This window comes from Mycteria americana, chromosome 2, assembly GCF_035582795.1.
Source record: "Mycteria americana isolate JAX WOST 10 ecotype Jacksonville Zoo and Gardens chromosome 2, USCA_MyAme_1.0, whole genome shotgun sequence".
Classification (NCBI taxonomy): Eukaryota; Metazoa; Chordata; class Aves; order Ciconiiformes; family Ciconiidae; genus Mycteria; species Mycteria americana.
The window spans coordinates 47,058,974-47,086,833 of record NC_134366.1 but is presented as its reverse complement, the minus strand read 5'-3'; the positions used below and the strand labels follow the sequence as shown (position 1 = coordinate 47,086,833).

General features: G+C 43.5%; 1 protein-coding gene across 1 annotated transcript in view; it reads left to right on the top strand.

The window, feature by feature from the left end:
• The window catches only part of ABHD5 (abhydrolase domain containing 5, lysophosphatidic acid acyltransferase), a 32,398-nt gene extending 16,158 nt beyond the window's left edge, over positions 1 to 16,240 (top strand). Inside the window, exons 2-7 of the mRNA XM_075493220.1 lie at positions 3,021 to 3,106; positions 3,384 to 3,756; positions 6,742 to 6,896; positions 10,344 to 10,455; positions 11,008 to 11,194; positions 13,122 to 16,240. Coding sequence (XP_075349335.1) covers positions 3,021 to 3,106; positions 3,384 to 3,756; positions 6,742 to 6,896; positions 10,344 to 10,455; positions 11,008 to 11,194; positions 13,122 to 13,211 — 1,003 coding nt within the window. The 3' untranslated portion in view covers positions 13,212 to 16,240. The remainder of the gene's footprint in view (positions 1 to 3,020; positions 3,107 to 3,383; positions 3,757 to 6,741; positions 6,897 to 10,343; positions 10,456 to 11,007; positions 11,195 to 13,121) is intronic.
• Positions 16,241 to 27,860: the final 11,620 nt, after the last annotated feature.

Genomic DNA, 27,860 nt, shown 5'->3' with positions numbered 1-27,860 from the left:
TGGATGTGCACACTGGTTTATGTTACTGCATGGCCACAAACAAATATACAGGTTAAATCCCACTAGTTACATGCCTTGGTAATTTGACGTGTATCGCCCATATATACAATCAGTATAAAAATGATAGACATTTGGGCTGTCAGTTGCCAGATTTATTTCACACTTTTTCGTATAGCAAGCAGCTAAGCCCAATTCTTAACTCCTCAAAATGGAAGATTTCACTGTTGAGTTTTCTTTTTGTAAAAAGAAAGGTGGAAACAGGGTGTCTGGGAAGTGGTGGGTGATGAGAGCAGAGTGGGGTCTGCCTCTTCTGACAGTGGATAGCTCACGATGTGAAACTACTGCTGAAATCTTTAGTTTTCTTTCATATCTTATCTCCATTGCTGGTGAGCACACTGTCTTGAAAGGTCCATTGCTTCTTTTTTGACATTACATAGCTCTTTTAACTTTATATCATAGAAATAAAAATGATAGGCCGTGTAAGCAATTGGCATTCCTGTATGTATTTAGAAGACACATTTAGCACAGATGTACAAAAGAAATGATACAGCCACACTCTAGGCTTCCAAAACTGTCAGAGAAACGATTCAAATAGATTAAATAGTTGATTGTTCTCTGCATGTGGAAAACATCTAGCAATGTGGTAAATAATTTTTGGAAGCTGGGGGGACACACGACCAAAGGATTAAGTCTTGAATGTAGGTAACTAAATATTTTCTTTCTAAAATAAGTTTTCTAGAAAGTGATCACTTTTTTTTGACAGAAGGCCTTCTTCACTTGCTCTGTTAGTTCAGCAAGTACAGAATGACTGAATTGCAAACATAATTTTTATTTTAAGCGTTTCAGCTTGCTGACTGTATTTGTCAAGCTATGTGTATGTGATGTCTCTTTGGAATGAAAATCTCTGTATTTATAAACAGTACTGGCAACTCACAAAAGAAAGAGTGGGCATTTATGGTACAACTTTCCCATTCTGATATAATTTTCTAAATATTTTTCCTGAGTATCCAGGTGTCTCCCTAAGACTGGGAAATAAAGTTCTGGGACCGTGAACTGTAGATTTCATTTTTATGTCATTGTGGTCATATCTCTGCACTGTCTTCATGTTGACATGTTGCAGCTATACACTTTCTGTAAAAAAAAAAAAAAAATTAAAGCAGTTTATTTGCTAAATCAGTGGTTTTGCCACGAAGAAACATTTCACATAGTTTTGGCTTGGGGGAAATAGTGACTGGGTTTTGTGCTTCTGACCTAAGAGTTATGAATGAAAATGCCTAGGTGAGCATATAACTAGCAGAAAGTTTGGCTCAGAAGGGTGGTGACATAGCTATTGTTTAATAATTTACCAGAGTAATTCGTAACATTGGACACAATTAGTGATATTGTTAAACTCAGATTTCACAGTTATTTACTGGTGAAATTGCTTTTGACTGGTGCCAGCTTTAACCTCTTAAAAATCTTACTTTTAAATAAATGCATAGATTAATGTGGAAGCAAAACACTTGGATGCCCATTCCTGTAAGATGCTGAGTTCCTTAATTTCTTAGATTGCATGAAGACATGGCATGGAAGGACATGCAACCGTTCTTTCCCAGTCCCTCAATACACCATTATAACGATTCCCATGGTCTGGTGGTTTAGGAAGGTTATTTACAGAACAGCCAGACATCAGTGTGTTTCACAGAGGAGTAAATAATACTGAATAACAGTGGGCATGGATGACTGGGTGATTAATCCTTTTTGATCAGGTATGGTTTGGGGTTTTTTTTTCTTGATATCCCCTAATATGTTTCAGTGAACCTGAACAGTGCTGCTTGTGGTTGCATTGTGCATCCCCAGAAAACCTTCCATGTTGTATCATAAACTCAAGTAGCTATGCAGCTGGAGTAGCTCAGCCCCTTAAAAAGGTGGGGAGAAGGTCCTTTGGATAAAGAACTTGGGGGGCCAGATCTGTAATTTGTTATCGATGTGTTGTGTACACTCTGAAAAACTGGACATTAGTAACCTTATAGTCTTTTAACATTAATTGTTGTACAGCTAATACTCGCAGTGTTCTGTCCTGAAAATACTATAACTAGCTGAAAAGCAGTTCAGTGTAGGAAAAAAGTGCTAAAGAAAGCAAGCTGATTGTGAATTTGGTGACCTTATCCTCTTCTCTATGAGGAATGGTCTGGGGTCCTACAGTAGCAGCCTTTGCACTGATAGTCCGAGCCACTTCAAAAACAGGTGAGAGAGGGAAAAAGGGGATTCCATCTTGAAAACAAGGGATAAATTAGCACCCAGGAAGAGCTGTACCCGATTGCTGTGTCCTTTGAAGCACTGTCGGTGAGGCAATGCTGCTGGCTGAGTCATCCCCCCTGCTCTCATGGTCAAGCGAGTACTACCAAGATAGTAACTGACAGCTGGAAAAGCAGCTTCTGTCGGGGGAATTGAAATTGCTGTTCTGTTTTCCTCTGGGACTTTGTTTCTAAGTTGGTAATGAAGGCCCTAGTTATTTGCTTTGCTACAATAAACCTGTTTATCTTTCACTTTTAAAATTTATCTAGCATATGAATCAGTTCAGGCTAGGCTGGCGAGCACACAGTTTATTGCTTTTTTGGAAATAGTAGGTTCATGCAGGGTAACGTGTGTGCAGGCAGACTTCCAAAGGAACTTGAGAGGAGGCTGGAAACCCCAATGATTGTGTTATATCTGCCAGGCTTGTCGGGTCGGCGTGAGGGCTGATGTCTTCAGGTTCTCAGAAGAAACCTGCTCTGACGGAGATAGATCAGTACACTCTGATAAGGAACACACAGTGGAGAAACAGCACGCTGTTTGAAGAACGCCCCTGATCATGACACCACTTTATAAAAGTCAGGAGAAAGTGAATTCCCTCCCACTGTGCACTCCTGTCCTGCATGTCCTGTGATTTACATGGGTTCTTTTCTGAAGAGCAGCAAAAGAAATGTCTCCAAAGCATCAAATGATGCAAAAAATTGCCATCTTGCTCAAGAAATTTTTATTCCGTATTGCTGTTGTAGGTTAGGATGGTTATTCAGCTGGCTTCCTGCCTGGTGTCCCACATCACTGCTACACCTTAAAGAGGCTGAGGACAAAATGCTAAAATGTAAGTCTTTGGTTTCTAATAACATTTATAGATATAACTAGATTTTCTATAAATTACATTAAATATAATCAAAGAAGTTTTTAAAAACAGCTTTTACACTGCTATGAAATAAACAGGTTTAGAATTAGATTTTCATTGTTCCCTTATTTAGAGATTTGATTGTAGGCTCTCTCTTTTGAAAGGGAGCTCCTATTTAAAACAGTGGATTCCCTGGAATGTACTTCATATTTTATCAGGTGTGTCTAGCAACATAATTTTTTTCACACTCTTTCTTCAGGTATTGCAAGCACATACAATAAACAGTATGTGTATATATCTAATGGAAATAAAATATGGACACTGACATTCTCTCCGGACCTTTCACATAAAACTCCGCTTGTTCTCCTGCATGGGTTTGGAGGAGGTGTTGGACTGTGGGCTCTCAATTTTGAAGATCTCTGTGAGAACAGGACCATTCATGCCTTCGACCTCTTGGGATTTGGACGTAGCAGTAGACCACACTTCGACACTGATGCTCGGGAAGCAGAAAATCAGTTTGTGGAATCCATAGAAGACTGGAGAAAGGAGATGAGGTTAGAAAAAATGATTTTACTTGGACACAACCTAGGTGGATTCCTGGCTGCTGCTTACTCATTAAAATACCCATCAAGGTATGTGAAAATAAAGGAATGAAGGAATTCCTTTTCTGTATTTGACTAGTGATTTTAACACAGATTTTATTTCATCAGGCTCTGTATAGATTATCTTTAAATCAGCACAGTCGTTTACTTAAAGAAACTTGATACTGAATTTTAAGCCCAAAGTATTAATTATATGGTTTGTTTCCAGGTGAATAGAAATAAATAGATATAGTAAACATGCTTTTCTGTGTACTTTTCTGTATCTCTTTGTTTTTGTTAAGTACCCCCTTGCCATGGTATAAGGTGAAATAGCAAAAATCATATTTATGGGTGAATGTTTTGTGACATCTCTGATCAAACATAGATTTGTGAAGGGAAAATAGGCCTGTTTCTGCCAAACTTCCCATTATTATGGATAACATTGAAACTTCTGAACGTAATTTGTGCCTATATGCTAGCAGTCGGCCTGGTGCCAGCATGATGAAGTAAAAATGATTTTAGTGACTGTTTGATTTAAATTGTCTGTATGCCACTTCATATTTCTTCTTTGCAAAACAACCCAGCTGCAGCAGTCCTGTAATTGTATTTCATCAGCATTTTCTGCACCACATCGTGGCCAACAGATAATCCTTTTTTTTTCCCTTAAACTAATAATTTGTCTCTTTTGACATAGTCTCGTTATATAGCCCCTGGTGAGCTAGGATCCCGCCAACTGAGGTCATTCTGTATCAAAAAAGGACATTGCTTTTGTTTAGATGCACATAGTGGACTCCTGTGACAAACCATGAATAAAAGTTTAGCTTTCCACATCGTATGGCAGAGTCTATATTATACAAAACATATCTTATTCTTTTATATTCACATTGATTTATACCATATACATTTCTTTGTCTCTCATTTGGAGATTTTGAAATAAATTCATACATCATTTTTTCCTAAAACACTTTGCCTCTTTCTTTCCGAGTGGACGACAGCTGGCACATGCTGCTGGAAATGATGTGTGAAAGTAGGTGTGTGTCTAAATGCAGAATTGCAATGAAGGAATGCAATCCTCTGCTCTAGGGGTGTAAACCTGTTATCTTCGTGGTCATAAAGCAACTTTTAGCTAACTGTAGTTAGTTTCTTGTAGGGATCACTTACCAAGTTCCTTATGCCTTTTTCTGAAGTACCTATAAATGGCGCTACCCTATCCCTGTGGGATGGGATATTGTTTCTGCCCCCTGCTGACTTACATCGAAAGCGACACTTTGTTTTCATGCCTCAGTGTGCTTAAGTTGGGGTTAATTAAATTGGGGGTGTTTTGGTTTGTGCTCTCACATTACTAATGTTTCTCTGAAATTAAACTAACACCATCAAATTAGCAAATTGAGTGGTAGGATCTTAAGACAGCATTGAATCAAGCGATAAATATAGCACAGCTTTCAGCTAGATTATCTAACAATGCATTAGAGGCTTAAGGGGGATCCTGGATACATATTGTTAGGAAAGTAGATCTGCTTCTCCAAGCTTAGATGATCCATTAATTTACTACATTGTACCAAAGTTGTTCATGGGACATCTGAGGTTACTAATCCAAAAAGATTCCCATTTAGAATATTCCCAGGTGATGGTGGGTCATAATTTTCAAATACTGCAACTTCTCGACTATTACTTTTGGAATGATTCTCATGGTCAACTTCCCGTTATCCTGGGTTATGTTTTAGGCTTGATTACCAAAAGGAGAAATGTCAAATGGGAAGGAAAGTGTTAAGAAAGGAAACATGAAAAAAAGCTTACTCTATTCATGTGTTTGCTGTGTTATGTTTAATGCCATAGTTCGTGCACAGAATATGTGGCTGTCCTGAATGGCTCCTCATTGCTTGCACTCCTTAGCCTCTAATCTCTCCTGCTTGGTTTGTATAGTTAAGTTCTACCCTGTCCTCTCTTACCATTGGTGTTTGCTGCTGTGTGCAAATACACTCGTGGCTGATCTGACAGCCAAGAAACATCTTTGTGAGGTAAATCCTTTTCAACCCCTCATTTCAAGCACAGATTTTTGGTTTCCCAACTGATTATAGTCCAGAAATAGCCTTTGGAATCACTTCTGACATCGTTTCAGGCACTAAGAACTCTGCTGTATTAAATATCTCATGGCTTTGAAAGAGAAGGAACTCATGAAGAAGAAAGTAAAGATGATGAAGCTTGCATGGAAAATCACTTTAAATATGCAAAACTATAGTTGAAGAATCACTTTTTCAGAAATCAGCGGTATCTAGGACAGTTAGAGTAGGTGTTATTATGGGATTAAACAGAAATGGACAATTCCAATCTACCGAGATGAAATAGATTTTTTGCTTGAGGGGGACTCGCAGCATGAGGTGATTGATAGTTGCATGTGCTGGAGACTCCTACTATGCTCTCTGTACTGAGATTCCTTTGAGTAATAATTTTATAAATCGTGTCTCTGACGTTTCTTTCACGACCTAAAATCAGTAAATTTAGAAAACATCTGCTAATTTTGCTCTGCCTCTCTCAGTTCAAATTTTACTTTGATAAGAGGATTTTTTCAGATAAATTGCATCTCTTCTTAGAACAGAGATCTTAGTTGGCTTGGAAAAGAAAGACTTTTAGCAAATTTACTTAAATGAAACAGATGCAATTATCTTCTTTTCTCTCAAATTAAACTGCTCCTGCAAATAATATTGACTGAGCATATAGATTAGGCTATTTTTAAAAATAGAAAGACGACTGGCCTTTTTCTCAAATGTGTGTCACAGTGGGTATCTATTGAATACTGAGTTTCTCTTTGTGACATGAGCTTCCAAGTTTCTGGTGTTCATACATACGATTAGTTGCAATTCAGTCTCTCATTAGCAATTGAAAGCAAAACCATTGATGAATCAGAAACTAGGTAATAAGCCACTGTGATAGACGTGACTAAAACAGGTTGCATAGTCCACAGATAGCACATTTCCGTTGTACTCAGTCGAAGAAAAATTAATGTACTCTAAACCTCTGAACCTTTTTTGCCAACAGAGTCAAACATCTTATCTTAGTGGAGCCATGGGGTTTTCCAGAGAGGCCTGACAATCCTGAACACGAAAGACCAATTCCAATCTGGATCAAAGCCCTAGGAGCTATATTGAGTCCATTTAATCCATTAGCTGGGCTGAGGATAGCAGGACCCTTTGGTGAGTTTTAGCTGCTCTTAAATACCATTTCTGTTTTCGTTAAACATAAACATGGGGCAGATACCACATTAAGATAAGCTTTGTTGGAAGCCCATATCGCCCACAGAGAAAAGAGTTGGAGGAGAAAAGTGGGAGGGGTTGAGAAAAGATGAACTCTTTAGGACAAGAGGGCAAGCTCTTTCTATTAGAAATACTAGTATGATAGTTTATAGCAAGCTACATTATATTACTGCAGGCTACTGTTATAGTGAGTCAGAATATGTGGACATCTGTTGGGGAAGCCTGACAAAGAGGCATGAATGCGAAAAGGGTTTTTCTGGTTGCCTCTGGTCACAGTCCATTTAATTTCCCTTCCAACTGCGGTTTGATGGACAAACAGGATTTCCAAATTTGGTTAACATTAGAAGGCAGTCTCTCGTAAACTCATTTGTCTTTAGCCTGAGTTTAGAGAAGTTAAATTGAAACTGGGTTCTTTCCATTAGCCATTTTATTAGTCTAGCAAATTTTGTGGGTCTCATTGCTGTCCTGCATTACAGTGGCATTCTATCCTTCATATTTCTACATTTTTTCAACAGCACCAATGAGATGTTAGATAAACTCTATATACCCTAATACTAGGACTAGTTAGGGATGACCAAAACCACTACGGTTTTAGTTTATGTGGGGAGTGGGGAGAAGGGTGTGATCAAATCTTAAATTCATCATATGTATTCCTTCTAGAGGGGAAAGAGGTTATCTGTCTATTACTCTCTGCACTACAGGAGTATCTGCTGGAGAGGCTTGGGAAAAGATATCCTTCAGGCCACTCACAAGTTACAATTAACTCACCTCTTCATAATTTTTAGTATCCAGTCTGAAGATAAACTAGTGACATTTCTAGGCTTTGTTTACATTTAAACCACATCTGTTTCCTAAATCTCTTTCTATAGAATATATATTTGAATATGCTGATCCTTTTGATTGTTTTTGGGAGTGTGACAAAATTAGCTTTTCAGACAAGCAACATGTTTTGTACAGGTTGGTTTTGTTTTTTTTTTTAGGTAAAATGCTAATTCAGTTAACAAAATAACCTGAGGCATATTGAGTGATAAGCACTGATTTAGTGCCTTTTATCCAATAACAAATGCATGCATAAATCAATCCATGTGAAAGAGTTCAAAGCTGAAGTTATCTCCCTTAGCAAGTAAGTGCAGTCAAAACCATGCTGCAGAAACAGACCCTGTCTTGGCAAGGTATTCCCCACCTAGTCTTGCTTACAGGTTGCTGTGGGGGGCAGTGCTTTTCAAAATTTTTCATCCATTTCTCATTCCACGTGTTAAAAAATTTTCCCGTCATCAACTTAATGAGCAATTCTTGACAGGTGAAGCATAGTTCTTGGAGAAGGGTAAGTTTAAACACTGTGCTGCGAGGTAGGCATCAAACCCAACCTGATGAAGGCACTGAACCAAACCCAGGTTTCCTTCTACGTGCACATGTGCTTAAGCTGCTGGGCAGGCGTAGCTGCCTGAACCTCACTATAAAGCCAACTACTCTTGTTCAAAGGTATGAGTTAGGCACTTAAACGTGAGCCAGGTTCTTTGGGATATCATAATGGTATCACATGGATATTTAATTAGACCCGCAGGCAGATACTTAAATCCGGGAGGGAGATAGAATCCAGAGAGATCTTTTTCTTTGAGTGGTTTCCAGTTAGTTGATTTGCATGTTTTTCTTCACTTAACTGGAACAGTCACCGAGGAGGCTCACAGTATAGGGGTTTCAGTGCTTAGACTGGATTTGTGAATTCCATTCCTAGAGCTGAATGCCTAAAAATTCCTCAGGACAATGGTAATATCACTGTGACCACACCCTTTTTGTAGCACTCAGAGTCTTCAATGATAGTATTTCTTTCAGCATTTCCATAGACACTATGAATAACATCAGCCAGACAATTGAGGGTGTGTTCAATAAACATTACAAGAATGAACCAGTGTGATTTCATTCCAAAATTTGTTTCAAGGTGCCTTGACTCCTTGTTCCATTCTCCCCTGTAAATTCTCAGGGAAGGAGAATGGTGTTGCAATTGGACCCACAGACAAAACACTTTTATCAAAATGGAAAGCGAATTCTGAAATTTGGTAACTTTCAGTCCCTTAGTTATTGGAAATGGGGTTGCTGTGGACCCTATGCTGATAGCAGGAGAAGACACAGAATTAGTCTCTTTCTTCCAGGTACTTTTATTCCCAGCCAGCTGTATTGTTTGTGTTCAAAAATACCCCAAACAGACAGAAAAAGACAGAAGTCCAGCAATTGAACTCTCTGTAGAGAAAATACAAGCAGCAGAGCAAATTGCAGAATGTTTGCAAAATCTTGATCACTTCAGGACTTAAATTGCTGTTTCATAAGGGAATTATTTCCTCTTGCACTGTATTAGTTTTCTAAATTGATTTAAAGCATACGTAAGGGCATGTAAAATAGTGTAATCTCAAGGTTACAAAAGCATAGATGACTGTGACAAGGTCTACATAAATAGTATCAGGCCTTTGGCCAGACAGGTGGGAAGAAGTGACATCATCATCATTGCACATATTAACAACAGTATTTTCAGTTGATAAACCCAAGTGGTAAACTGTGAGCCTATCTCTTCAGGGATGAATAATACTCTTAAACTAAGATTAGCCTTCGGTGAGGCTATTGTCCCAAAGATCCATCTGGTCAACTAGAAGAGGCTTCTTCCTTAAAGAAGTGATTTGGAATAGGAGCTTAACTTTAGAAAGCCTGAACTGGCCCCTGAAGGGACCCTCTTTTCTACTTTGGCTGTTAAGAGAGCATGGGGACAATAACTTTCCTAGGTTAAATCTCTTAATTTATACCAGTTCTTGTGTCTTATGTCAAGATTTCTACACCTGTTTTTCAGCATAGACATCTGTTCTTTCAACTAAACACTAGTTAGTTGAACTAGCTTCAGAAGAAGACGGTTCTGTAAAAGGAGAGCACAGACTTGTTTTTTCAACAGTGCCTTCTGGTTCTGAGAGGTGGGATGCTTTTGGCCCACCCAGTGCTGCCAGAGCAAGGAGAAAGGCAGTGTCGGTGTCATGTGAGACTAAACTGGTGGCAAAGAGATACTCTGCTTAGCCCTTTTGCTGGTCCCCTTTGCATGTTTCTTCTATTGCTGCAGTGACCCTTCTCAAACATTCCCCATATGTATTCAGCAGGGATTGAATTACCCCTCTTCTGGTGCAGCATAAAATCCTTTAGAATATTTATGTTTCATTCCTGTTTGGTGTAATGCCATCATGTTTTCCTAAGACATGCAAGTGCTGAAACAAAACATTGGTTTAGAAGTCATCAAGCTTAGCCACGAGTTTCAAGGGAACGTGTTTGGAGGGTTGTAATGAAAAGCATTAGGCAATCTGATAAAGTTGTCTGTACTAATTCCTCCTCTAATAGTGTTTTCTGTTTTAACAGGATTAAGCCTTGTTCAGCGTTTAAGACCAGATTTCAAGCGAAAATATTCATCAATGTTTGATGATAACACTGTGGCTGAATATATCTATCACTGCAATGTACAGTCACCCAGGTGAGTATGAGTTCCCCAATGTATGTTTTGAAGTCTGTCCTTCATTTACTGAGTGCCTGCTACTCCCTCCAATGGCTATGGCAATAGTGTGCATGCTTTTTTTTTTTTTAAACTGTAACATTTATTGTATTAATTGAAGAAAAAAAAAGCATTGCACTTTTTCTGAATTCCAGAAACTGATAAATGTAAAAGCTGTCCTAAGTCTATATTTCTTCTACAACTACCTGTGTGTTAATTCTGAGAGAGTTTGGGCACTAATTTTTAATTAAAAAATTGTTACAGTGGTTTAATTTGTAAAGAATTTATTAAAAAACTTTAAAAATAAGGCATTTCATTCTTTTAAGTGTTAGCACTCAGTACTGTAACAACACAGGCCCTTTCTGTTGAAAATTACATGCAAACCTTGAAAACTTATATTTCTTAATAGTAAAAAATCCCAGCCTCATGTACTATTGCACTCTGTGTTACCAAAAGGCACAGATACTCCAAGTTAGAGAAAAAGGCAGATCCAATGGAAATTTAATTGTTTTTACCCTTTTGAATGACTTGAAGTGGTGAAACAGCTTTCAAGAACATGACTATTCCTTACGGATGGGCAAAAAGGCCGATGCTGCAACGGATTCCACAGATGGATCAAGACATTCCTATCACGGTGGTCTATGGAGCACGTTCATGTATAGACGGCAATTCTGGCAGCACTATCCAGTCTCTGAGACCAAATTCATATGTGAAGACAATAGTAAGTTGACTTTTAAAGCAGCTGTTTGTTTATTGTGTAGATTTGTTTAAATGTATCTATGGTTTTTATACCAACTGTGGAAATGCTGGCCCTTTGATTTAAAGTCCAAGGTAATAACTTCTGATTTCTGTAACAGAGAGAGAAAAAACAAGTGTTAGATCAGAGAAAACCTAGACAAAAGAGTATTGAGTTCCCAGAGTAAGAAGGAAACTTACTGTAGCACTAGAAGCTGAATTAGATCTTTGAGCAAGGTCATTCTTCTGCTCTACAAAATATTTTGCTCTACAGTGTGCTAACACAAATAGTTTTTGTGGTCACTGGTAAGTATCTGGGGTGTTGTCTGTGTTTTAAACCACAGCAGTCCTAGTATCTGCATATATGTATGACATAGTGAGAAGGCTCTCAGAAACTGTTCTAATCTGTCTGTGTAACGCTTTTGTTTCTCTGATAAGGGAGTGGTTTGTACCTGGTGCTTAGGTTCTTGTAGGCATCTTTCTTTAAGTCATTAAGAAAATGCTTAGTGTTGTCTTCCTAGCTAATACATTCTGGTTTAGAGGTAAGGCATTAGAATTTAAAATGTGTGTATGTGCAACTTGATGCGAACGTGCACACTGCATTTTTTGTTGATTTCTATAAAACCAAACAAATTTAAAAGTATTCTTCACGCATTGTCACATCAGTCAGCTGTGATAATTGAATATGCGTATATGTTACAATGCTATGAGGTGATAAAATGTTTGAATACACCAGCTGTCTTCTTACTGATGTCTAGGTCTGTGTGGACAGAAATGTACAATATGTGATGTTGATAGTATACTATGACAAGTCATTGAAATAAAATTTTATAATCTTGTGGTAGCTGACATCAGAGCTGGAACTCGGAGAGAAAAGAGATTGTTATTGAACTGTTTACATGTGTTAAAGAGCACAAATATGTTTGAAAGTGTCACTTAACTGCTTAACCAGAGAGAAAGTTGTAAGAAAAAGTCACTGTTAAGAAGTGTACAATATATTGCTAGGATAAGCATATACCATTCAGGCAGATTTTTCCAGTCTGATCAATGGCTTTTAGAAGGGACTGTGGAAAACTTTATTGTATTCCAGGTTAACATTTTGTCAAGCCAAATACAGATTCTAAAAGATAAATTGGAGTAGTAGAAATTACAGAGACATTAAAAAAACCGTAGGAGGGGAAGGGTTCTCATGAGGCTGAGGCTGAGACATGGACTGGCAGTGTCATCCTTGGTAAAATGCACAGAGGTTCTGGGGTTTTATTATGTGTGTTTATTTCTAATTAATTAATACTTTGAGTTTGTGGGTTTTTTTAACACAATAACATAGCTATACTTTTATGGGCTTCAGGTAGAGACTTGAGAGGGAATGTTTTAATGGAGGGAGGGGAAAAATAGATTTAAATACAAATTAATCTTGGAGCGATTATAAAATGGAAAGAAAATAGGTCCAGTACCTTTGCTGTACGCTATGGTGATGGCTTGCTTCATATCAGTTTTGGCAGAGAATTATAAATTATAGAAATGGGGTAACCACCCTGTGTATGGTTACTTAAGCCATTAATTTTGTTACATAGTTGCTGTGAAATAATCTAGGTCACGAACATGGGGTTTTCCCCCCATATATTGCATCATTTGAATTTTACTTGTCCCTGCTTAACATAGTAGTTGTTAATTCAGAGGGTTGAAATCTGCTTCCATCTGTATGATCCCAGCTCCTGGCAGCAGTTGCACTAACTGCATTAAGACAGGCTGGGTGCAAGAGATCAGTTCCAGTTTTGAAATTTGTCTTTTCAAGTAACAATGTATCAAGCAGGTAATGTGTAAAAGTCAGGTTCTTCACACATCCCAGTATTTATTTATTTGTTTTTTACATTCTTGTGATTTTGACCTGTTTCTTCACCTTTATCCTCTAGGCTATCCTTGGTGCAGGTCATTATGTGTATGCTGATCAACCTGAAGACTTCAATCAGAAAGTGAAAGATATCTGTGATTCTGTGGACTGACTGTCTTCTGTTCTTTAGAAAGCCATACCGTAGATAACATTTAATAGCAATACTCTCTAGGAAATCACTAAAGAATGCGGAGCTAATGCAACAGGCTCTGTTTGCACACTGTGTCTTCTAAGAAGCCATTTGCACACTTAAACCACTTAGTGCCTTTTTTGGAGGGTACAGGGAGATTTGAAGCAAACTTTGTACAGCTTTGTTTGAGATTGGTTTTTAGATTATTGGCCTGTCATATATGAAATTACATATAACTTTTTAAACTGGAATTTTCTTCAAAATGTAATTGAATTTTGCACATGTTGAACTTCTAAAGATGCTGAATTCTCCACTAACACAGAGAACTTATCGATATAGATACAATCTATAAAATGCAATTTGGTTTCTTTATATACATTCATATTTTTAATTGATATTTCATAGCAAGAATATGAAATTGCCTATAAATTTTATTTTTGGAATCCAGAACTCCATATACAATATCTTAAGAGGGTGGGGTGTGTTTTTTTTTTTATGGGAGCGATAACAGCTTATGAAGCTGATTTTGGGAGAGGGACAGGGCCAAAATAATGAGCACTGTCTGTTACTGAAATATGTGTGTTAGTTTGTAAGGAATTGGGGCTCAACATTAGGAAATCTTTCGTCTGCTGGATTTTATTTCCATTTATCTCAAGGCACCTTTTTCCATCTGTGCAACTTTTACGGAAGGCTCAGTTTGTAAGAGTCGATGATGTCACCAGCACTCATGCTTCCATAAATATTTTGGTATGTAGATTTCAGTGATTTAAAATACAGAAGATGGCTTGTTACTTACTGCATCTATTTTTAACACTTTACTGCAAGATTTGTTACTAGCCTAAACCTAACAATTGTAGATAAGTTGACACAGTTTTGATTAGGGCTAGGGAATGGCCATCTGGATAGTGAGCATAATTCCCTTTTTCTTTAGGTAGAAAACCTAGTCCGCTTTTTAGTAAATTGGGGCAGAGGCAGAGGGAGAATATTGATGTTCTCTAATTGGGAACTACAACGGCTTAATGTATTTTAGTTAACATGCAGCCTCCTTAGAGGAATGAGTATTACTGGAATGAACAATACCACTGTAACAAATTATAATTATATTTCTTGGAGATTCTTTATATAATTATATATTTTAACTGAGTATTTCAATATCAGAGATAATCCAGTCTCTGCATCGTTTTGAAATTGTAGTTTGACGTTAGTTCTTCACATGCTTAGTAAATTATATTAAGCAAAATACTTTGTCACTTTAAAGCAAAATTATGTGGTGGTTTGTTTTTTAACACGTTTACATAAAACTATTGATCTGCTTTTGAATATTAAATTGACTACTGAAGAGTTCTTGATACTTTTATACATAGAGAATTTGAATTAATGATAGCACCGTCTTAAAGCTTGCGTGGGATTCTGTGCATTTTTCTCAAATTAAGGAATTGTTGCACATATTTATGATGTGGAAGGCAAAGATACCTAAAATATTCAGGAAATACTCTGTGTTTCCATCCAAACATAATCTCTCTCTTTCTGAAGGAGATATTTATCTATATGGTGCTATGTAAACATCAAACAGTCTTTGTGACTGCTGTGACTGGTAGCACTTAATATCTAACAAGCTAAAGATTTTAATTAAAATTAACTATTGAATTAAATTACTTTTTCAATTAGCAGATGCCAGAATTTTTAAACAAAATTTTGCATTATTTGCTAAAATCTTGACTTCAAAATGGAAAATCAGAATATCAATTATATTTTTGACTATAAGCTATAAATTATCAGTCATGCCACCATTTAGGTGGATGCCTTCAGTATGTATTTTTTCACCCGTTTCAGTGTCTAATTTATATTTATCAACTTAAACAGCTGGTTTAATTGTGTGTAAAAACCTAATGCAAAAATATATTCTAAGTCTCCTCCGAATAACAAAAAGTGAAAGAAACTATTGGTATTTTCAGGTAGCACTTATTGATGGGAATTCTAGATTCCACATCAAAAGATGGAAGTAGGGATAAAAATTGCACACTGAATGTGAATATTGTTTTAAATATCCCTTGCTTTTTTAGCTTATTGTAGTAATAAGACTTATTGCTTAAGTTTTGCACAATTAAAAAAAAATCTTAAGTGTTATGTTTGATTAACGTTAAGACATGATGTCAGTTTTGTAAACATTGTGTGTAATTAAGCCCTGGAAATCAAGAGTAACTAATAAGTTGAGCTAAACCATCCAAAATACATTCAAAATACAGTAATGCTTATTTTCAAATGTCTCAGTGTTCCTAGGTTTTCTTGTATTTAACTGAAACTGGTAAGCATTTGTCAACAAGTAGCTGCAAGCTCAGAATGCTGATTGTATATACAAAGAAAATGTTTGTTGCTTATCTTCCAGGCAGTATTAGATACTGCTGTGAAGGACAAGATGGAATTTTGAATATCCTGTTGTGTGCAACATAACCCAATAAAGTTACTTTAATAAACATCGTAAGAGGTGCTGAAAAGAAAATGAATGGCACATACTGAAAAGACTTGGGAGCTAGACCTTTTGTGAGCAATTACTGTCTAGGAATAAGCTCAGTTTCTCCAGAAGTTCTTTTTCAGTGCAATGACCAGTTGCTTAAATATACCACGGCGAGCACTGAACACTGATGGTGCTGTTTTTATTACAGCGCTATAAAATAAGACAAGAATCACAGGCATAAACGCACCCAAAGATCTATCCCGTTCTAGCATCAAAATGAAGACAGCTTTGTACCAGAGGCTAGGGCATAACAAAAAGAATCCAAAATATTAATAAAATCCAAGATTAACTGTCCAAGTCTCCAGGACACGCTCTTCTTCCTGAGGTTGTTGTGATAAAATTTTATTAAAGTAACTTAGTAATATTTTGTTTGCATGGCTGAGTTCATCTTGTTACTTATTGAACCCTGCCAGATTAGATTCTAGTTCTGAAAAACTGATTTTCAGAGAAGTAATTTATTGATAAGACTCTATAATAAAACATTCACAACCATCACAAAAAAGTCCCCGTTTGTATCTGATTGTGAAATGGAACGGAGAATGTGAATTCGTAGGCATTGAGCTTGGAAAAATGGGTCCAAACAGGAGAAATGCCGCCATCTGGTTTCACTCGAATTAAACCAATGCTGGCATTTCTTTTTAAACCTTATCTTTTTAAGGTTGCTACAACTGTTCGTGCTGAAATGATGTGACAGTCTCTGTCTGAAACGCTCTCTGTGGTCCATGGTGGTTCCTCAAATTCCCAGCCCTTCCAGATCACAGTTATTCAGCTTTTTGACTGGGACTAAGACAAGATTAAATACAATAAAACCGTCTGGAATCAATGTGTGGGGAGACGTATTCAGGATTGCCTGTTTTGCTAGCATTGATTAGAATGTGAGCCTCCAGAAGCCTAAGGCTATTCGTCAACTGCTGTTTAAATGGGTAATTTCTTAGGGCTCCTCCAACTATCTGCCATTGCGTTGGGTTCTGTTACGTTGGCCAGTTCACCGTCAGCCCATCCCGCAATGTTTAAGCATGGCAGCACACCCAAGTTGCCAGAAGCCTTCATCTGGGGATTTATTTTGTAGGAAACACAAGTGAAACTTGTCAAAGGGTGAGTCACTAAAGGTAACTGGAGAGACACGTTTAAGTGGGACTGGTGAGATCAGATCAGGACACAGGTGTGTGCAGCAGCTGCTTTCTGGGAATAGTGGCAGTAGATGAAAATGGTTGGAGACTTCAGGTTTTCAGGCAGGTGATGGATGGACCAGCGCACAGAGCAGAGGCACTAAGGGCTAGAAATGAATGACGCAGCTGAAAACAGCACAATTCAGCTGAAGAGCGGGGGGGTGTGAACGTTTGCTTCGAGAGCTGGTTCAGCTCTGGGTGAGGAAAAGGGAGATGGTGAGGAAAAAGGCTCGGGGGTGCCTTGAGCATAGAGAGCAAGGGCTGGCAAACAAGGAGAGAGAAGAACCTGCCTGGGGTAGGTGTGACGTTCTGGGCTAGAGCAAAAGGTAGCCTGCTGCCGAAGGAGCGCCTGCAAGGAGACGGCAAAGCCCCAGGTGGCCAGCATCTGTGACCCAGTTAAGTGCTAAACTGAAGTATCTTCTCGTATAATTAATTCCTCATTGCCTCCCTAAAACACTGACTCTTTGTCTTGGCTATAGCTTTTTCTCTGGGTGCTGGAGCTAGGCAGCAAGCTAGCGTCTGCTGTTTACATCTCTGAGCTCCCTTCTGCTCAGTTTTATTTGGGCTAGCTAAGGCTGCCCTACAATAACACGGCTTACCGAGGTAAGGAGGATGCCTGCTGCATCAGCTAGAGGGAATACTGTCTGGCAAGCTTGGATCTACGGTAGGTGGGGCACTGTAAAGTGTGGGTATCCCTACTTTGGCTAAAGCTTGTCCTCTGAATGCAAGTGCTATTTCACGAGCTGGACACCGTTGCCTCAGACTGGTACGTGGATGGGAATCGTTTAAAGAATGGCTGTCGCCTGCAGTGCTCAAGAAATCATGAGAAACTATTCTCACAAGTCAAAAATGAGCTGATGGCAAAGCATGGGGCAGGGGGGACACGGGCCTGTCTGAGGTAAGATGAAAAATCAGGATGTACAGCAAGGCTTGTCACTAAAGACCGTAAATCCATCTTTTACAAGACGAGTGGAGGGCCTTGGCTATATTCCATTTTGCCTCATTGCGTGTTGATCGCAGGAATATCCTACCTTAAGATTCGGACACGGTCAGTAGAACGTAGAAATATAAAATACGGAGATATTTTGTCACGTATATTTTAAGAAACACAAGTAGCAAGAACGTACTGCACTGAAGTGTAGACATTTTTGGATATGTACATAATTTGCGATAGTAATTAGCAGCAAGATGAAAGTGGTGACAACACTACGAGTTAGGTGTTTTCTCGTATTTTATGCTTCACTTGTCGAGGAAAGCTAGCAAGCTGAAACAGCTTGTTTTGGAAAGCTGGGTGAGGGCTGTGAGATGGCGTGTGAACCCAAATGTATGCTAAGAAGTAGATGTGCTTTGAAAATGAACTACTGCAAAAGCAGAATCTCCATATATTTACAGGTCTATTTCTGCACTCTTGAATTCACCTACTTGATGTGTAGATGACTGGAGCTGTATGTGCAGCAAGGTGAGGCTATCACTTCCTTTGTAGCTCCGTGATATTTAAATGCTTGCCTGATATCCCGCAGCCGTTCTGCTTTGACTTTATTTAAAGACATCTGCATTCACTCAGAGCTCAAACCTAAAACGGAGGCCGAACAGCTCAGTGGATGCCAATCCCCCAGCTAGAGCATCCCTCTGGAAAGGGGATTATTGCTCGTGTTTACCCGAGGTTCATGTTCTCCTCGGTGCCTGCCAGGAGTGAGATTGATCTCCCTCAGCTCGTCCTGCTGGATGCTGAGCCCCTGTGTTTGACCACACGCCGGTGGCCCGTTTTGCCTCGTGAGTGCCCTCAGTAGATGCTTTGATAAATACAGGGTTAAGGAAAATAACCATTCTGCAAGCACTCTGCTTAGAGAGGGTGTGCAGGTGGAAGGAGACTCCAGTAGCGGGGTCGTGCATGGGGGAGAAGGACCAGCACATGAAGACTCCTGAGAGCGGTGGGATGGTGAGCCCCATCCAGCCCTTGGCTCCGCTCTGGCTTGTTTCCAGGCTTGCAGGGCCTGAGCAGCGTGCCGCTGTCATCTCTGCTTGCTGCACGCCCCTGACTCAATTTTGCATCCAGCTGCCTGCGCTGCAGGATGATACCTTTGAGCCTCTTGGGCGTCTTAAACACCTCTGTCCAAGCAATCCACCAGCAGTTTGCCTGCTTGCAGCTGAAGCCTTCAGGAATTTCTTTCCACAAAGAAACTTTGCAGGGTAATAGTGGGTGCAGGTAAGGCGCAGACAAAGCCGAGGAGATAACCTGCCGGCTGGCTCATCCCCCCGCACTGACTCCTGCCCAGCTTTCAGCCCCTCTCCATGCCCTGCAGGAGGCCTGGCATGCAGCAGGTCCCCCAGGCAGGAACACCTCTCCCTGGCCACAAATCCTCATGCTTTCCTTCACGGAGATCTCCCATGCTTCAGCCCCCGTGCCGGTGGGTAACTCTGTTCTGCACAGGCAGGATCAGGCCGTGCTGGGACTTGTGCATCACCCTGGAGCAGCTTCCAGGCTGTGTGGCACCCGCCATGGTTCCTGCCAGCAGATGCCTGAGGCAGTACCTACCGTGAGCTAGGGTCATGCCTTGTTCATACAAAACAAGAACGCAGGTGTGCCACAGAGGCAGTTGTCGCCAAAATGTTGCATGAACTATTTTTTTTTTTTTTAAATACGGGCAGATTTCAGCAGTAGTTTGGGGGACAACAGCTACTAACCACACAGCAGTGTTTGCCTGTTGTAGAATGGCTATAGAGTTGTTTTTAAAAGGGATCTAAAAATAGTCTTTACTAAAATGCTGAAGGGTTAGTGAGAAGCTGCGCTTATTTTTTTTTCCCGGCGATATCTGGAAACAGATGAAAATCCAGCCAGGTGAATGAATCTGACCTCTCATGGCGTCACATCTTTAATTAATAGACAAATGATTACCAAAGTATTTCCCCTGGCTCCTTCAGTGCAAGCCAGCTCCCAGCTGGGGCTGCGCGTCCCCGCCACCCCGATATCTCCACGCCTGCGCCTTTGGCCGCACGGGGGGACGGCAGGAGCAGGGAGGGAAGGGGAGGCTCTCGCCTCCTTTCCTCCCTAAGTTCTGGGCAGACCCCACTAGAGGGGAGGTGGCACTCCCAAACCACCCCACGCCTCCCCCGGGCTCCTGCTTCTGCACGGCGCTGCCTTGAAGGAAAGGGCTGCGCTTCAATTTCTTCTTCCACACCTGATAGATTGATACCTATAGGTATGGGCAGGGGTGAAATAGGAATTTCATCTATTTGATTCACCCCTTTCATACGGGAAAGGGAGGGTCGTGGAAGGGGTGAGTGCGGTGTGGTCCCATTAACATAGACCTCTGTAGTACTGCATCATTGTTTTATTTAGCCTAATGTCTTTTCACAAGGCAGAAATGAAACCCACACAGAAAGACTAGACATTGGAAAGAGGAGGGGGAGCACAAATGAACCTCCTCTGTTATTACAGACCGGCCCCAGAATGAGAATAAATGGTGATAAGAGGAAAAATAACTGCGACACAATTATTAAATAAGGGGCAACTTTTAAAGTGGCTCCAGTCTGGCTTCTAATTTTGTTCCTGTAATTTGATTGTGGGTTTAAATGGGACTGCTTAGACATTAGCTACTTGATCTGCAAGCAGCAGCAGGTAAGCAGTGCAGAAGTATGCACTGGGGCACGGCCGCGGGCACGCTGTGCCAGGGCTGAAGGGGTGCTGCAGCCTGCTGAGAGGGAGGGCTGCTACCGCCCGCGCTGCAGGGCTGGGGAGAAGCTCCCTTGTTTCAGTGACTCTGTCACTGGCAGGTGTCGAGACCCCCAGAGAGGGGGAGACAACCCCCAGGTGGGGGCTCTGTGGGGTGCAGGGTATGGGTGAGGCAGCCGGGATCCCCCGGCCTGTGCCAGCCTCGCCTCTCGATACACCCTGCTCGCCCCGGGACGCGCAGCAGCCCATCGCCGGCCCTGCCCTAGGAAAAGCGGTGGCGGCTTTACTGCTGCTTAGCTGGATCTCTGCAGAAAATTGTGTAGTAGGCTTACGTGTGTGCATGCATGGGTGTAACAAAAAGGGAGCTGGAAGAAAACAACGCTGTACAAAACAAGAGCAAAATTCATTATGGAGATCATATTGACCCATTAGTAAAAAAAAATAAAGATATGGCTACAGAAACCCGTTAGGTGCTGTAACTGGTACCAGCAGCTCGGGCCGAGTGTAAGGGTATCTCCAGCCTCCGTTGCAGCGTGCCACCACTGCATGTCACTGTTAGGACAGAGCGACACAGCAAGGGTGGGCTGAGGTTTGTGCAGCTCTGGTGGGGACAGACCCCAAAGTCCCCAAGGGAGGGACCGCTCCTGTAGAGATGGGCTGTGGAAACCCAAGGCCCGTTGCCCCGCGGGGGCAAAGCAGCCAAAAGGCTTAGCGTGCCCTGCAAAAATAGGTTGTCCCCAAAGTGACAGAAACAAGTAGTCTGAGCTACAAGTTTAATTAAAAGGGTGGGGGTTTTTCTGAGAGAGGCACCAAAGTAGCACCTGGTGTTGATGACTTGGGACAGGGGAGTAGGAAGGGCCCCCCTGACTGTTCCCAGTCAACCCAGTCCCTCACTGGGGCAACTGGGGCTGCACCAGCTGCTGCCGAGGGCAAGGGACAGTTCACCAGACCTTACTGGTGGGGCTGGTAACGGTGGGAGCTGGGGCAAGCTGAGGCTGCTTCCCTCACCTCGGCTCCTCCACCAAGGACGGTGACCAGCCCATGGTGGGGAGCAGGATCTGGCCCCACCACGACTCGAGCGTGGGGCTGGCCGGGATGCCGAAGGGTGCTGGGGCAAGCCTGTGAGGCTGAAAGCTCATCCCACAGTTTAGGGGATTACTGCCACATCCAAGCCCACGTGGCCGTTGTGCTGCTGGACGTGGCTGCTGGGCGCTCACCTTCCCAGTCTGGGTGCTGATGGTACGAGAAGAGATGACACCCTGGCCCATGCCTGCACCCTCCCCTGCGCCCCTCCTTCCGATCAGAGGTGGGAGCGTGGTGACAGACCACAAGGGATGACATGTCCACCCCAAAAGCGCTTGTTACAGACACGGGGCACGATTCACAGTTCAAGAGGAAAATTGAAAAGGCACTGTGTGCCAAGCATCAGTCATCAGGGGGCACGGGTGTAAGTGAAAGAGAAGCTCTTGCTCTCTGCCTCCTCACTCCGTGTGCTGCCTGACATCTAATGACACCCTCCAGAAAAAGGGATTTATGCCAAGGTGGGGAGAAGTACGTCAGGCCAGAGGGCTGTGATGGGAGATACAGAAGGGGAGGTGACGTTGCTGCAGCCAGGAGCATTTTAAGGACACAGACTCATGGTGGCCAGCAGTGTTGTTGCACCTGAAGCCATGTTTCACCTACCCAATGCCTGTATTCGTGCATGCCAGCTCCAGCTAAACAAAAGCATTATAGCACCCAAGTGGCATTCGGAAAGATGACGTGGGAGATGTCCATGGCATCCTATCAGTCCTTGGACTGACCACCTCAGCGCCTGTAACATCATCTCCCTGTCCCACTGCAGTCCCTGCCCTCCGTGGTCGGTCACCACCGAACCAAGGTGCCCGACCCAGACCCTGTGGCCGTGTCATGTCTCTGCAGGAGCGGACATCGGGACAGGAGCAGATGTCGGGACAGGAGCGGTCTGGCAGCCCAGCACTTCCTGTAGTACTGAATTTCTTAGAGCATCTCAGCCTGAAAGATGTTCCCCAGTGGGGACATTTGAGCATCTTTCAGGCCGAGATGCTCTAAGACGCTCAGCTGCTCAGCAGGTCCCCCAGCACACGTGCATAGGCTGTTTGTCTCAACAGGATATTAAAAAGAAGAGGTTATAAAAGCAAGGCGTGGTATGAGGCGAGGCTTAGCTCACAGCGCCGACATTTATCTCCTCTCCGCAGCTCACATTCAGCACGCAGGAGACATCTGCAGCCCCCGCCGCCCCCTCCTCATGGCCCCCCGGGGCTGCCATGCTCCCCCCAGGGGCTCTGGTGCTGTGAAGGGGGTTGAGTACCCTGGTCCCACCGGGCTGTTTTCTCATGGGGGACCAGGAGACCTGTTTCAGCTCTGGCTGGGACACCCGGTCCTGCCTGCGCTACACTGCCTGCCTCTGGTCCTGCCTCCAACATGGTCTGTGGCCCTGTGCTGGGGGTGGCTTCTCCCCGGCACGGACACCTCGCTCATACGTTGTCGCTTGTCTCCATCCCCGTCTTCTTCTGCTCCTGGCTGAATTTCCTGGTGGCACCCTGGACCTGCCTCACTGTGCTGGAGGCTGTCAATGGTCCCCAGGTCCAACCCTGCTATGCCAAATCCCCATCACTGGCCGAGTTTTGTTTACTCAGTTTCCCAAAACTCCTGAAAAAAATTCCCCTTTGCTATTTGATTCCCACCAGCTCCACATCTGGTTCAGCACCCAGGGCAAATGGTGTTTCCCACGACTTTATCAGGGAAAGAAAGAAAGAAGATCAGGGATCACGTCCCGCTGGGCTACGGGCACTGATGATGCCCCCGGCCGGGGCAGGGTGCGGAGGGCGAAGCCGCGGGCAGTCGTGCAGGGCTACCCACTGCGACGTGAAATACCATCTCTCAGTTTTAATATCAAAATAGCTGGCTGTATTTTCTCAATGCGTGCATGGACAAGACAGCTTGCTATCTGGCTCCTGATTCCAGTGATCAGGTACACACACGCTCAAGATTCCTCTCTGTCATGGCTGCCCCCTCTAATAATTGTTTATTCCTATTTCCCTTCAACCCCCAGTCATTTTTTCTCTTTTCTCCTCCCTTCTGATTTTACAGTCACTGGATAGACAGGCTCACAGGATATTTTTAGGTCTCTAAATTACTTTTCAGATCTATTCTAAATTTATCTCCCAATAATCTGAAGCCTTGACATCGCAGGGGTGGGAATCATGTCTGCAAAAGAAGACGGAAAAAGTTTAAAGCCCGACTTACTGGGCTGGACCCCTTCGCTCTGGCAGCTTATTAGTCTTCCTCCTCCTCAGCCCTCACCTCTCCCACTACACATCCCCTGGCCGACCCGGCCAGCCTCGGCCCGGGGCGAAGGGTGGTTATTCCCACCCGATCAGTGACAGGGGTCCAGGGGTGCCCCGGGTATGTGGGGGGTGCGGAGGAACACAGGGGCACAGGCTGACAAGAGGCAGCACCCCAGGGTCCCATGTTAACTGGGTGCAAACCAGGGAGCCGGGTGGATAGCTGGGTTTGCAGCTGAAGTGCATTGAACCCCGATGGTTTTTGTCCCTGCAAAGCTTCCTGTGGAAAAAAAAAAAAAAAAAAGTAATGTTTTTGAAAATTAACCAAGAAATCGGGTGTTCTTGAAGATCACGCCTCAAGCCCAAGGCAAAGCTAGGAAGAGCAGGCGGGAGTCCCGGATCCCTGCTGCGTGATTGCTGCAGGTTGCTCTTACGCAGAGCTGGAAAATAGGAAAACTTTCAAATATTCCTTCGGGGCTGGGAGCCCTTTGAGCCGCTGCCAGCTCCTCCCTGCGGTGCCTGAAGGATAAACCTTTTCTTCCCACTTCTAAATGTTTCACACCCCCCCCCAGCCAACCAACTGACCCCCAAATCCTCAACGATTGCCCCTTTCAACAATCATGTGCCAATGATTTTATCTTGTGGCCTCAGACGGAAGAAACCTCAGGCTGCCGGTGCGAGGCTGCGTTCCTGTCACCCAGGGCCACAGAGCCGTGAGGGCTAAATGCTCTTAAAAATAAATTACTCCCGTCTCTGTCCTTCCTCCCAGCCAGTTCCCAGTCAAACCAGTAGGACGATGTGCTGGGCTGGGGGAAAGGGAGAGAAGGAGAAAAGGAGGGAAGGGGTTAACCCTCTTCCCATGGTAAAGCACTGAGGCTGCCTGCCAGTTTTCGGAAAAGCTGCAAGTCATTCTGCCAGGACGAGGAGGAGGTTTTGAAGTCTCTGGGATGCTCTCACGAAAGTGCCGCAGTACAACCCCAGCCGAGCTGGCGTGGCAGGCAGGGGAGGCAGCGGGAGAGGACATACCCCAGCTGGGGAGGGGGGGGAAGAAACCCTAAGCAGGAGCATCCTGCAAAAACACTGTTGTCTTCAGGTTCCCTTCCTCACCTTCCCCTCTCCTTTGGCCCTCGTCCTTCATGTGTCCCAGCCCCAGCACCCCAGGCGCTGCCCGCTCAGCCAAGAAATCTGGGGAGCGAGACGGTGCCGGGAGCCCAAGGAGGGAGCAGGAGCAGCCGCCGCAGCCCCGGCTCCCTGGTGCACGGCTCCCGTGGGGAGCACTGGAAACATTGCAGCTTTCAGATACCCTCCGACGGGAGGTGAGGTCTGCCAGGGGTGTGCCAAGCACTTGCCTGCCTGTCCGGAAAGGAATAGCTAGCATTGCGCCTGGCCTCCTCCTCCTTCCCCCGGCCCCAAAGAGCCCCTGGGCATCCCGCGCAGGTTTCCAGAGAGAAATGTGCTGGAGTTGATGGGACGTAAGGGGACATCTTGCTACTAACACCCGTTTCCTGGGAGAAGAAATGTTTTCTTGGAAAAATAAAAGTCCATGGTGCATTAGAGGTGGAGAGAAAATAAGTAACCCACCAAGGTAAAATCTTCGGCAAAATACAGGGCTGGCCCCGGGCACGTCTCGGCTGCGTCTTGGCGCGGTGGCTGCACCAAGCAGGAGGCGGATGCCCAGAAAAATGGGGTTAGATTAGGCAGAAAAAAACCCAAACCAGAGCCCGAATTTGGAGGTTTGGGAAGCAGAGGTGGCAGGGCAGAGGAGCAAAGCAAGCCCGCCAAACTGCAGAGTTCCCATTTTGGGGAAAAAAGTCCCCCTCACAGCTGGATCCCACCTTGATTTTGTTGCTTGGCAGCATAAAACCGGCCCGATTAAAGGCACGTAAAACCGCCAGTGTAATTTCCTGGCTTATATTTTTACGTTTAGAGCATATTACATCCAGCATGACCCAGGCTTTTGAGGGAAGCTTTGGTCAATTAAGATTAGCTGTCATTTCGCATTTATTACCGTCATTTATGAATTCTCCTCGTTGCCAACAGGCAGAAGGAGAAGATGGTGCACAAAATAAAGAGATAATTGACGGAGAAGCTCGTCAGAGCCCTGATTCCTATCCCCCTGTCATCTCTGGCTCAGCTCTGTCCTATGAGTCAGCTCCGGAGGGCTCTGGAAAACCATCGCTGTTTCGGTACCGCTATTAACCCGCACATATATTCTCCTGCCGGCACTTGGGGTGAGTCAAGGGGGCATGCGTGAGGGCTGCCTGCCAGGCAGGGTGCCACTGCCCCTAACCTACACTGGTCCCAATGGCACCGAGCCTCTGCTGTACTGGGCATTGCTGGAGAAAGGGGACTGGGCTGGAGGGACCGCCAGGCTGACCTGGCATGGGGGTTTCTGGCTATGACTGCTCAGGGTGAGACCGAAGAAGACGCCCCGTGCTATGGATGGGTGGGAAGGAGGCGCGGGTATTTGCACAGCACCCTCCTCACACGGCTGCAGCCTGGCACAGGGAGAGCGGGACCCTGAGGCACCCGGCTTGCAGGGCCAGATGGCACTTCTGTGCCCCAGACTGCATAGGGGCTGCACAAAAAATGGCCAGTTTGAGAGAAAGCGTGGGGAATATTTCAAACGTGTATACTTAAATGGACAGTGCTAAAGGCCCTGTGCTCCTGGAAGTGCGTCAAAACCTTCTTTGTCTTCTTACCCCTTTAGTCCCGGCCTTGCTTGTGCAATTGCATAATAACAAAATGACCTTCAGAGAGAAAAATGAGCTACTCCAGGATGCTGGTTCAGATGATCAGAGCTTGTGTAACACTGTATTTCTGGCAGGCCGTCACTCCAAAAATGTATGTCCCTAATCAAAGGTAGATTTTAAAAAAATATTTCTCCCCTCTGCTACCACAGCACTATTTCTAAGGCACTTCTTATTAGCAGTGCGTTGTTGGGCAAAGGGGTTAAATCTATATGTCTTTTACATTGCATGATGCGTACCTATCATTTCTGCATAGATCTGGAGTGAAGATGAAATAGCTCATTACTCATCAGTGGCAAACAAAAAGTACCATGAATCAAATTAATGGTCAAGGGGGAAAAAGGAAGATTATTGGGTTTCCATTGTTCAATGTCTTTCTTATCTTGCAGGAACGCCAAGGAGCAAACAAGCCCCCCGCCTTGTGCAGAGCACCTTCCCCGAGCGAGGTGCTCTGCAGTAACCCGCGCAGTGAACCCTAAGCCCTTCTGTGTGGTTAATAATTAGAGAACCTGCTGAAAGCAAAAAAAACCCCAACCAAACAAACGTCGTTTGATTTGGTACCTAAGGGGAAGGTTAGGGCCACTCTTCACGTTCCCGGACAATGGGTCTTGCCGAGCTCCCAAAGGTGGTGCCGGGCAGGGTGAAGATGCAAAGAGCCACTATCAGCCAACCTTATCTGGTGACCCACTGCGCAAGCTGGGCAGGGCTCCTTGCTGCCTGTTTGCAAAAGGCTGCTGCAGTCTGCCCGAGCGCGGCCTCGTCAATGAACAACTAACGAAGGGGCAAGAGGCAAACGGGGCCCAGCCTGGAGGCCATGGGCCAAAGCTCACTTGGTACTGGCCCCGCGCATCCTTTTTCCTTGGGAGGGAGGACACCACGCATCTTATCCAAAGGGGTGGGACAACCCCCCTGAGGTCCCATCCCTCCCCTGGGTCTGCCCCACACCTGTACCTGTTTCTGAACATGGATTAGAGTTTTATCAGACCATCTTCAAATGTACATGTGGTTGCCACGTCGTTTCTCCCTTCTCTTAATTGAGGCACGCTCCTCACAAGGGTAGCCACAACCTCCCTCTCCCCACAGCAACAAACATTCACGCCAAAGGACTTCATTTCTTCTTGCATAATTATCTTTCCATGTCCTTCACTTCAGACATTGGTCCAGCACTGAAGTCTTTCAAGCAGCTGGCGACAGGACAAACTAAACTTGGAATTACATG